The sequence below is a fragment of the Lepidochelys kempii genome, chromosome 14 (assembly GCF_965140265.1).
Source record: "Lepidochelys kempii isolate rLepKem1 chromosome 14, rLepKem1.hap2, whole genome shotgun sequence".
NCBI classification, from domain to species: Eukaryota; Metazoa; Chordata; order Testudines; family Cheloniidae; genus Lepidochelys; species Lepidochelys kempii.
This window is the reverse complement of record NC_133269.1, coordinates 158089-170323: the sequence shown is the minus strand read 5'-3', so window position 1 is coordinate 170323 and position 12235 is coordinate 158089. Positions and strand designations below refer to the sequence as shown.

The 12235-nt window shown below is 40.9% G+C and overlaps 1 protein-coding gene across 4 annotated transcripts in view; it reads right to left on the bottom strand.

The window, feature by feature from the left end:
• Positions 1-12235, bottom strand: part of CCDC57 (coiled-coil domain containing 57) — a 130217-nt gene that overhangs the window by 103177 nt on the left and 14805 nt on the right. For all 4 annotated transcript variants that reach the window (XR_012154777.1, XM_073310540.1, XM_073310543.1 and 1 more), the window contains exons 3-5: positions 10841-10949; positions 7904-8005; positions 6483-6640 (exon numbers count right to left, since the gene is read on the bottom strand). Coding sequence is in view for 3 of the 4 variants with exons in the window: in XM_073310540.1 (XP_073166641.1) it covers positions 6483-6640; positions 7904-8005; positions 10841-10949 (369 nt within the window). In the remaining variant the exon portion in view is untranslated. The remainder of the gene's footprint in view (positions 1-6482; positions 6641-7903; positions 8006-10840; positions 10950-12235) is intronic.

The window sequence follows — 12235 nt, the reverse complement described above, 5'->3', positions numbered from 1 at the left end:
TGTCTACTACAGACCACCAAGTCAGGAAGAGGTGGTGGATGAGACATTTCTAGAACAAATAAGAGAAATATCTAAAACAAAAGACCTGATAATAATGGGGAACTTCAACTACCCAGACATATGTTGGAAAAGTTATACAGCAAAACACAATATTTCTGATAAGATCTTGGAATGTATTGTGAATAATATTTTGTTTCAGAAAGTGGAGTAAGTAACCAGGAGGACAGCCATTTTAGACTTGATTCTTACTAACAGGGAGGAATTGGTAGGAAATCGGAAGGCAAGGCAATTTGGGTGAAAGTGAATATGAAATGATAGCTTTCATGATTCTAAAGAAAGGAAGTAGTGAGAGCAGCAGAATAAGGACAATGGGTTTCAAAAATGCAGACTTTAACACACTCAGAGAATGAGTAGGTAAAGTCCAATGGGAAGAAACTCAAAAGGAAAAAGGAATTCAGGAGAGCTGGCTGTTTCTCAAGAAGACAATATTAAAAGGCACAACTGCAAACTATCCCAATGTGAAGAAAAAATAGGAAGAATAGTAAGAGGCCAATATGGCTCCATCAGGAGCTCTTTAATGATCTGAAAATCAAAAAAGAATCCTACACAAAGTGGAAACATGGACAAACTAGTAAGGAGGAGTACAAAAGAATAATACAAGCATGTACAAGCATAAAAAGGGAAATAAGTACAACCCAGGGAATTACAGACCAGTCAGCTTAACTTCTGTACCCAGAAAGATAATGGAGCAAATAATTAAGCAATCAATCTGCAAACATCTAGAAGATAATAAGGTGATAAGTAACAGTCAGCATGGATTTGTCAAAAACAAATTGTGTCAAACCAACCTGATAGCTTTCTTTGACAGGGTAACAAGCCTTGTGGATGGGGGGAAGCGGTAGACGTGTATATCTTGACATTAGTAAAACTTTTGATACTGCCTCGCATGACCGTCTCATAAACAAACCAGGGAAATGCAATCTAGATGGAGCTACTATAAGGTGCATGCAAAACTGGTTGGAAAACCGTTCCCAGGAAGTAGTTATCAGTGGTTCACAATCAGGCTGGAAGGACAAAACGAGTGGGGTCCCGCAGGGATCAATTCTGGGTCCAGTTCTGTTCAATATCTTCATCAATGTTTTAGATAATGGCACAGAGAGTACACTTATAAAGTTTGGGGACGATACCAAACTGGGAGGGTTTACAAGTGCTTTAGAGGATAGGATTGAAATCCAAAATGATCTGGACAAACTGGAGAAATGATCTGAAGTAGATAGGATGAAATTTAATAAGGACAAATGCAAAGTATTCCATTTAGGAAGGAACAATCAGTTGCACACATACAAAATGGGAAATGACTGCCTAGGAAGGAGTACTGCGGAAAGGGGTCTGGTGGTCATAGTGGACCACAAGCTAAATATGAGTCAACAGTGTAACGCTGTTGCAAAAAAAGCGAACATCATTCTGGGATGTATTAGCAGGAGTGTTATAAGCAAGACACGAGAAGTAATTCTTCCGCTGTACTCTGCTCTGATTAGGCCTCAACTGGAGTATTGTGTCCAGTTCTGGGAGCCACATTTCAGGAAGGATGTGGACAAATTGAAGAGAGTCCAGAGAAGAGCAACAAAAATGATTAAAGGTCTAGAAAACATGACCTATGAGGGAAGATTGAAAAAACTGGGTTTGTTTAGTCTGGAAAAGAGAAGACTGAAAGGGGACATGATAACAGTTTTCAAGTATGTTACAAGGAGGAGGGAGAAAAATTGTTTTTCTTAACCTCTGAGGATAGGACAAGAAGCAATGGGCTTAAATTGCAGCAAGGGAGGTTTAGGTTGGAGATTAGGAAATACTTCCTAACTGTCAGAGTAGTTAAGCACTGGAATAAATTGCCTAGGAAGGTTGTGGAATCTCCATCATTGGAGATTTTTAAGAGGAGGTTTTTTAGACAAACACCTGTCAGCAATGGTCTAGATAATTAGTCCTGCCACGAGTGCAGGGGACTGGACTAGGTGACCTCTCAAGGTCCTTTCCAGTTTTATGATTCTATGTAGGGACAACAGCAGGAAAGTTAAGGCACAAAATTAGTTACACCTAGCAAGGACATAAAAGGCAATAAGAAGAGCTTCTTGAAATACATTATAAGCCAGAGAAAGATGAAGGAAAGTGTAGGTCCTCTGCTTAGCAGGGAAGTAAAGCTAATAACCAATGACATCAGGAAGGCTGAAGTTTTTAATGTCGGTTTTGCTTTGGTCTTCAATAAAAAGGTTAATGGTGACCAGATACTCAACACAATTAATATTAACAACAATGGAAAAGGAGCACAAACCAAAGTCGAGAAAGAACAGGTTAAAAATATTTAGATAAGTCAGATATATTCAGGTTAACAGGGCCTCATGAAATGTATTCCAGAGTACTTAAAGAACTAGCTGAAGCAATCTCGGAAACATTAGCAATGATCTTCAAGAACTCATGGATAAGGCTATGTTTTAGTCACAGGTATTTTTAGTAAAAGTCATGGACAGGTCATGGGCAGTAAACAAAAATTCACAGCCCATGACCTGTCCATGACTTGTACTATATACCCCTCACTAAAACTTGGGCCAGGGGGCCGTGGGTTTGGGGGGGGGAATCACGGGGCACTGTGGGTGCAGGGGTGGGGGTGGCACAGGATCCCCGCTGGTGCTGGGGGGCAGGCGGCGGCACATGGCACAGGACCCCCGCTGGTTCCGGGGGTGGGGAGGGTTGGCGGGGCTGGCAAGCTCCCTACCCAGCTCCGACTGGCATGTTCCTGCAGCTCCAAGGGGGAGGGAAGGCCAGGGAGCTCCCTGCGCTGCCCCTGCCATAAGCTCCAGCTTCGCAGCTCCCATTGGCCGGGAACCACAGCCAATGGGAGCTGCAGGGGCGGCGCCTGTGGGCGCCTCCATCTAGGCGCTTCAGGGTCATGCCGGCCGCTTCCAGGGAGCCCCCCCAAGTAAATGCCACCCTGCACCCCAACCCTGAGCTCCCTCCCACACCCAAACTGCCCCAGCACTGGCCATTGTGGCTGGCTCCAGGGCTGCCTGATCTGCTCGAGCAGCCCCGAAGTCAGCCGCACTGGCCTCTGCAAAAGTCACGGAGATCACAGAAAGTCACGGAATCCATGACTTCTGTGACCTCCGTGACAGACACGCAGCCTTACTCATGGAGAACGAGTGATGTCTCAGAGGACTTGAAAAGGGCAAACATAGTACCTATCTTTAAAAAGAGGAACAAAGAGCAACTGGGGAATTGTAGACTAGTCAGCCTAACTTTGACACATGGCAAGATACTGGAACAAATTATTAAAAAATTAACTTGTAAGCACCTAGAGGATAATACGTTTACAAGGAATAGCCAACATGGATTGTCAAGCAAGAACAAATCATGCCAACCCACCTAATTTCCTTCTTTGACAGGTTTACTGGGCTAGCAGATGGGGGATAGCAGTAGACATGATATATCTTGATTTTAGTAAAGGTTTTGACACAGTCCCACATGACGTTCTCATAAGCAAACTAAGAAAATGTGGTCTAGATGATATTACTATAAGGTGCGTGAACAACTGGTTGAAAGACCGTACTCAATGGTTCACTGTCAAACTGGGACAGTGTATCTATTGAGGCCCCAAAAGGGATCAGTCCTGGGTCTGGTACTATTCAATATTTTCATTAATGACTCAGATAATGGAATGGAAAGTATGATTATAAAGTTTGCAGATAACACTTAGCTGGGAAGGGGTGCACATTGGAGGACAGGATTAAAATTCAAAACAACCTTGACAAACTGGAGAATTGGTCTGAATTCAACAAGATGAAATTCAGTAAAGATAAGTCCCAAACACTTCACTCAGACAGGAAAAATCAAATGAATAACTACAAAATGAGGAATAATGGGCTAGGTGAAAATGATCAGAGATTACAGTGGATCACAAATTGAATATGAATCAACAGCAGCTGAGAAAAAGGCTAATATCATTCTAGACTGTACTAACTGGAGTGTCATATATGAGACATGCAAGGTAATTGTCCCGCTCTACTTGGCACTGACGAGGCTTCAGCTGGAGTACTGTGCCCTGTTCTGGGCACCACACTTTAGGAAAGATGGACAAATTGGAAAGTCCATAAGAGAGCAATAAAAATTATAAGAGGTTTAGAAAAATCTGACCTATGAGGAAAAGTTATAAAACTGGGCACGTTTAGTCTAAAGAAAAGAAGACTGAGGGGAACCTAATAGCAGTCTTCAAATATTTTAAGGGCTGTTATAAAAAGGACTGTGAGCAATTATTCTCCTTGTCCATTGACTGTAAGACAAGAACTAATGCACTTAATCTGCAGCCAGGGAGATTTAAATTAGATTTTAAAGAAATCTTTCTAACTATAAGGATAGCTAAGCTGTAGAATAAGCTTCCAAGGGAGGTGTGGAATCGTCCTCACTGGTAGTTTTTAAGAACAAGCTGGAAAAACATCTGTTTGGGATGGTCTAGATTTACTTGGTCCTGCCACAGCATAGGGGGCTGCATTTGACGACCACTCAAGGTCCCTTCCAGCCCTACATTTCTATGGTTCTTACAAGTGGCAGCATTTTTTCTTCCCTCCACAGCAGTGGCACATCCTTAATGTCGGTGTGATTAAGAAAATTCAAAGAAAGGACAAAAACTATAGAATCCTTAGTTTTCATGAGCACCATGACAAACTTGCTTCACTATGAGTCTTGCAAGACTACAGCTGTGATGGACATGGTATAAGATCCTTGACAGGCAATTTTATTTGGGATTTAGACTACTCTCTCTCATCTGAGATCCTGGTTCTTTCTCTCTACTGATCATAGAGCCACTCCCACCGACCTTCCCTGGCTCTCTATAGCTTGGGTGGAGTTAACAAGCCACACCTTCCAAAATGAGCATCAGGAATCACTCAGCATTTCCATTCAGAGATCCACACCTGTTAGGATAGGTCAATGGAGGGCACTGCCACCCTGTTATAGAGAAGTACACTGAAAGGCCAGGGAAGGGAAGTGTTGCATCTAATCAGCCAACTGTGTCCCTGCAGGGAGATAGAGAATAAAAGAACTCATGCCCAATCTCTTGCTTTTTCCCCCCCACTCATGTCCCAGCAGGTGAGCCAGAGAATAGTCATCACCTCTCCTCATTTCCTCACCTGCTAATGCAGTCCTTTCAGTATCGGATCCCCTATATCTTTCCTCCCCATTTGCTCTCCTGCAGATGTAAACCTGTCTGTGTCAAAGTACATAGATCACTTTGCCTCTTAAATTCATGCACAACCTACAGAGTTTAGAAGCCCTGACAAATAGCTGGTTTAAGAAGTTTATGAAAGTAAAAATGTCAGTAAAAATGTGATAATCTACACCAAGTTTCCACATAGCAGTGTGTAAAAAATGAGGGACCAATCTGTAATATTTTTATGATGATTATAGGAAACTCCATTTGTTTGATTATGAATGGGTGATAGATATATGGAAGTCTAAGGGTTAACTCAGTTCTACTGGGCTCTGTAGGACTACAGGAAGGCAGACAACAAATGTAGCTAACCCTAATCCCAATACTTAATATAACAGAAGTATCGATTCCTTTGAAAATTCACCCCCACCATGCGCTGATCAGCAAGCAGGTTGGTGGCTCCAAAGGGGAGGGGGAAAGCCCAGGCAGGAACGTTCAACAAAGAACTTGAAAGCAGTTAAAAACCTAGGTCCGGAGAGAGGAAGAAGGATGGAGGGTCTAAAGTAACACAGTCCCCAGATGTTGGGGCACGAGGAATAAGTGCAGTCCAACCTGAACTGGCAAGGGAGGGCCAAGCTTAGGGAAGACAATATGCATATAAGCTTTTGTTATTTTTAATCCTGTTCTCTCTGTTCATGAAGTTCCTATGAATAAGTAAACCATACTCTGTTTTGAGTAAGCTGTTTTCTATCGGTGGGTTTACCAGCTGGTCAGAGGTCCTTGTGGGGGAAGCATATAGCAGGCCTGAATCCAGAAGGGCCTGTTGGAGGTAAGTACAGTTGGTGAAACAGGATGTACTGTAACCTGGCGACCAAGTGGGGTGAACCATAGGATTCCACTCTGAAAGAAGTGCAGGTATAGACCTGTCACTTGGAAAAGGTGACCTCAGGAGAGACCAAGATAATGCTCAAACATACGTTGCATGCCTGAACCATAACACAGTGTTTATACTTTATAAAAATGAAGAAAATTAAAAATTGTTTACACAAATTAAAGGATGCAGCAGAACTGGTCTAAAACCCACACTACCCAGAGACACTCTAGTGAGCACTCAGATCAATGGACATTTCCTTCTGTTGTGAATATGACAGTATGTACTATTAGAGTAGGTGATTGTTTATACAAGAGGTATGAAGCTGCTGAGATTATAAAAGAGTGTGGAAGAAAAAGAAGGGAAGGGTGAATCCAAAAGTAGTTGCTCTTAATCATAACTAGAGTTGTACAGTACTGAGCATCTTTCACAGCTGCAAGATCTTTAAGTTCCCAATCCTTGCATTTGGCCTCTTTCTCCAACTTCAAATTAGTAGTTTCTGCTATTTGCAATGATTCTGCAGCTTTCATCCCAGCCTCTTTCAGAGCCTCCAGTTCTCTGGTCAACAACTTCACCTTTCAAAGGAGGAAACAAAATTAGAAAGTAATTACTCAAATTACTCAAAATTAGAAAGTAATATGAAGGGCATAAAAGAACTATTTCACTATGCTCCTGGCGACAGCAGGGAGGTTGTAATCCCCACCACATATAATCAGCCTATCAAGATAAACTCATAATATCTCAAGAACAACAAAATAATATCAGGGTGCTAAAACTCTACCTCCCGCCTCTTCTCCTACCCTTTTTGAAATCAGAAGAGATTACAATTCCTGGCTCAGGACTGGATCATGAAAATGTATTCCTACTCCAGAAAGAGTTCTTTTTCTTCCCAGCCAGGCACAATGCTCCCCTCTTTGATTTTGATTTTTTTTAGTTAGGAATTTTTTAAAAAGTCAAAACACTTGCTTGGTCTAATTTAACTACTTATAAAATAGTTCAATGCAATAAAATACTAGAATAAATCTGTCTGGGTGAGATTTTCAGAAGTGTTTGGTACGTTGATTGGGATTAACTCCAGGCTAACACTGAGCTCATTTGAAAACCCGCGCTATGAGTTCAACCTCCACTCTCATGTCTTTCCATTCACCCTCTCCCTTTTATACACCTCCCAAAAACTCATTTTGTATCCTTTCCCCTCATTTATCTTCCTTGCTAACCCTAGGCCTCTTTTGTGTACTAAAATGACCTACCATTTTTCCTTCGGATCACAACTTAAAATTCCCTTCTTCGAAAAGCTTTTCAACAATGATCCTAGTTACCTCAGCAATGTGCCTCATTAATGAAAAAATCTCCCTTAACTGCCTAAAGTTTGCATCATTATCAAATATATTATTTGTATCTGAATTGTGTTGTCTATATTTTACTTAGAAAAGATCTTTGAGCTATAGACAGAGTGTCTTCCTCTATTTACACAGCACTTAGCACACTGGTGGCATTCAAAAAATAAACTTAACATGAACAGATGTTGAAATGCACATATTTAGGTCAGTACTACCATTACGCATTGTCAAGGCTGATTCCCCACTCTGGCACTTCGAGTGAGGAAGCTGGGGGCCCGCAAGATTTTAAAAATTAATACTGGCCACTCCAGGTTGGTATTAAACTCCCACAGTCACAGCTCCTCTCTGACCTTGGATGGGTAGATGCTGCCACCACCCAAGTGCAAAAAAAACCCAAAACCCTTGAGAACCCAGGAAGGAACAGTTCGGAATTCTTTCCTGTGTAAAGTGTATTTATTTTGTAGACAAAATGAAAGTATAGCTTAAAGACAAAATTACCTTGAGTTCATGAGAAACAACTAAATTACTCATTTCATCTGCCTGACGTTGAAATGCATGTTCTCTCTTTTTAATTTCTGCATCAAATTCCACTAGCAGCTCCTGCAATGGATTACAGGGAATGGGTTAATAAGCGCATAAAGAAAGACATACACTTAAAACTTCCCATTATTGCTACCTCTAATGCAATTCCACGGATGGGAACAACAATGGGAATCCTAATATAGACCATATGTCAGCTACCACAGGGTTTTAACCACTGTGTCTTAACCACCGTCTCATCTAGCATTTTGTGGATACAGACTAACACGGCTGCTACTCTGAAACCTGTCTCATCTAATCATATATAATCATATATATATATATCATATATATATATCTAGGTTTGCTCTGAGGAGAGTTAGACAACATACTGGCTTAAACATTGTGTCTGGTATACAGTAATTCTCTCACCATTGCTTGCATCAGTGGAGCTATGCCAATGCTATATCAACAATGGGGAATTTAAAGAAAAAGCTCAATGTAAAGAAGGCTCCTGTGTTACCTAAAATGGCATCTTCCATGTTGTATTAAAGTCAAAGCAATCCACAGTTGCAGAAAAGATGAAATTGCCAAATGTATTTCTTAACTAAAAATGTACATATATTAAAGTCATATTCCTTTATAATAAATATTTATCCAACTATGCAACCTATCACTTTTGAAAAGAAAATGTGAATTTTGCTTTAAATCTTACTGGAACACTGAAATAAACTATACCCTCATATGGATCTAAGAATGTGCTGTTTCTGCCAGTATTGTGGGCTTTTCCTTCTAGACATATGAATTGTCAAAAAACAAGCAATAATCTCAACTACTAATGACAATAAATCATGCAGACTACAAGCTGTGAAAACACAGAATAAATTATTTCAGCACAATTTTTTTGGTCATACTGTGTATTAATGTTCCATTTATAAATAGTTTATAAAGGGATAATAAATGTTACAAATTTTAACAGAAATGAATAGTGTGTGTTATAGATGGTTATAGTCATATCAGTAAAGGAGCTACAAATGGTTATACACAATCTAGTGACCTATTGGACTTCATAATAATCTATAACAATTTATTAAAACGCATATTTATCATTTATTAATATTTTATAAAAGCAACTTGATATTAAAGTGTGACCATTTTTTCTATTCTTGAATAAATTAGATGATATTCTAGTTACTTGAGCTACGAATACTACCAGAAAAATCTAAATCTTCAGAAAATTTGGCACAAATACAACCGGAGCTTGTAGCAGGGTGGTCACCCACTCTGGGCCTGAAAGGGTTACAGCCAGCCCTGGGAGAGGGCTGGGGTGGTAAGCATGGGAACCAAGGGAGCATTGTGCGGAGTCCTGGCCGCTGGCCCTGCGCCCAGGGTTCCAGCACTACCAGCCCCGTGCATGGGGCTCCGCTCCTGACCCTGCACCTGGGGTCCTGGCTACTGCCGGCACCATGCCCAGGGCTCTGCTCCTGGCCCCATACCTGGGGTCCCAGGTGCAGGACCCACACCTAGCCAGTTATTCCCCATTTTGTAGTTGGGCATTTGATTTTTTTCCTACTTAAGTGAAGTACTTGGCACTTATCTTTATTAAATTTCATCTTGTTGAATTCAGACCAATTCTCCAATTTAAAGTTTTTTGAATTCTAATTCTGTCCTCCAAAATGCTTGCACCCCTCCCAGCTTGGTGTCATCTGCAAATTTTATAAGCATACTTTCCACTCCATATCCAAGTAATTAATGAAAATACTGAATTGTACCAGACCCAGGACTGACCCACTGCAAAACCTCACAAGTTACTCCCTCCCAGTTTGACAGCGAACCATTGATAACTACTCTTTGAGCATAGTCTTTCAGCCAGTTGTTCACCCACCGTATAATAACTGAATCTAGACCACACTTCTCTAGTTTTCTTATGAGAACATAATATGGGATTGTGTCAAAGCAGTAAATAAGATAAATTTTGATTTTCATAAGGCTTGTGTCAAAAGCCTTATGAAAATCAAAATATGTCATATCTCCTGCTTCCCACCATCCAGCAGGCCAATAATCCTGTCAAGGTAACCCCGTTAAATAGAGAGATTTGATTATTATATTACTGCATATTTTGCTAAAAAATAAGCTCACTGTTATAATGATCATCATTTTGTTTCTGATATTTACATGGCAATGATTTGTAAACTTAAAACGTCCTAAATAAATTTTTTTTTAAAAGGTGAAATGAGTATAAATTATCCTAAAAAATGTTGTTTTTGCAATATATGGGTAGTGAGACACCCTCAATCAGGTGACACCACTAGGGCTCAAACAAACTCCATTGCTAAGTACTCTCACATTATGAAATGACTGAATATTAATAGCAGCAGACAATTGTGTGTTAACAATGGCATAAAAAGTGGGAGGAGAAGGTCGTGAAATCAGAGAAGTATGGCATGCTGGCACATGTTAATGTGTTTATTTAGCCTATATGCCTGCCTAAAGCTGCTTCTGATTTATAGAAGCTGACCTTTCCTGGAATTTCAAGGTTAGCCAATTTAGTACAGTGTGCTAGCTGTATCCCCATATACAAGAATCTTACACCATCTCAGTTTACTAAACATAATCTTCCCAATTCTTCCCAATGGGAGGCTGCCAGACTAGTAAGTAAAGCAACTGCAAGTATGCAAATACCACATAACACCTATTCCTGTAAAGCAACATGCAGGGCTGCCCATTGCACATTTTACATTAATTTTAACATTAGAGCTAAAAAGGACTGCCTGAACAGATATCAGATAACTACACCTACCCAGAGCATTCATCTATAATGCATAATTCTCCCATGAGAATGGATGGACGGTAAAGTAGAAATTACACCTACTGTGGCTCGTTTAATACAACGTTGTTTTCTATAGACTTCTGTACCTGTTTCTGCAAAGCCAATTCTCCTTCCACTTCTTGGAGTTTTCTCTCCAACTCCTGTTTCAGCTTCTTATACTCCTCACTGTGATGATCAATGTCAGAAACCTTAAAACTATAACAACACCAAACAAATGTATATGAAATGTGGTCAATTAAGAACTATTGATAGGTGCTTCTGAAAGGTTCTTCCAGCAACAATGCACTCATAGAAATATAACTTGCAAATATGTAATTTCTTAAACAAAAATGCATCTTAACTTTCTATTCACAATATAGAATTACAAAATAATTGTTTTAATTCTCTTACAAATAAGTAAATATTTAACAATTAATACATATTCAGATCAGAAGGGACCCTTATAATCATCTAATTCAAACTCCTACATAGGCTATAACTTGTGGTTGAGCTTCAGCATATTTTTTAGAAAGCTGTCTAATCCGTGCTAGACTACACTACAAAGCCAAAACAGCTATACCAGCAAAGTCTCCTAGTTGAGATGCAGACTATACCAGCAAAAAGAACTCTTTTGCCAGTATACTTAAACCACCTCCCCGAATGACATAAGCTATGCCATTGAAAGGGCTCTTTTGTCAATATAAGCAGTATCTACATGGGGGGATTTACCAGCATAGCTATGTCAGTTAGGAGTGATTTTTCACACTTTCTGACAGACATAGCTAGGCTGATAAAACTCTGTAGTGTAGACCTGGCCTAATGCGTAAAAGACTTCCAGGGACGGAGACTCCAACACATCCCGTGTAAGTTGTCCAATGATTAATTACTCTTATTGTTAGAAATTTGTGACGAGTTTCAAGTTTGAATTTGGCTAGCTTCAACTTCCAGACATTGGATCTCATTATGCCTTTGTCTGATAGGTTAAAGGGCCCTCTGGCATCAGATATCTTCTTCCTGTGTAGGTACTTATACAGCATGATCAAACCATTTCTGAACTTTCTCTTTGATAAATGAGACGGGGCATGCATGCCCTGCATGGGTTCAGCAGGGGTTAATCCTACTCTGCGGGTGGAGGAGGCCATGCCCCCTCGACCCTGCTGGGCATGCTCCAGCTGGAACCCAGGTATAAAAGGGAGCAGCTAACCTCAGTCAGGGCTGACTGCCAAGGAGGGAGGATGCACATTGCAGGCTCCAGTCCGGTAGCTGCTGAATCCTCAAATCGCGGGAGCCAGAGATGCAGAGACCCAGGCAGATACCCAGAGGCCTACAGACGCCCAAGGGAGGTTGGAGCCATCGGAAGCTACACACACCGAGGAACCCGGAGACCCCAGAGATGCCCAGACAACTGCTTCGAGAGACAGGGTAGGAAATGGCCCAGGGGAGGACAAGCCATTGGGCCAAGTGACGGCAGTGTGTTTTGATCAGATCCCCACTGACTCAGT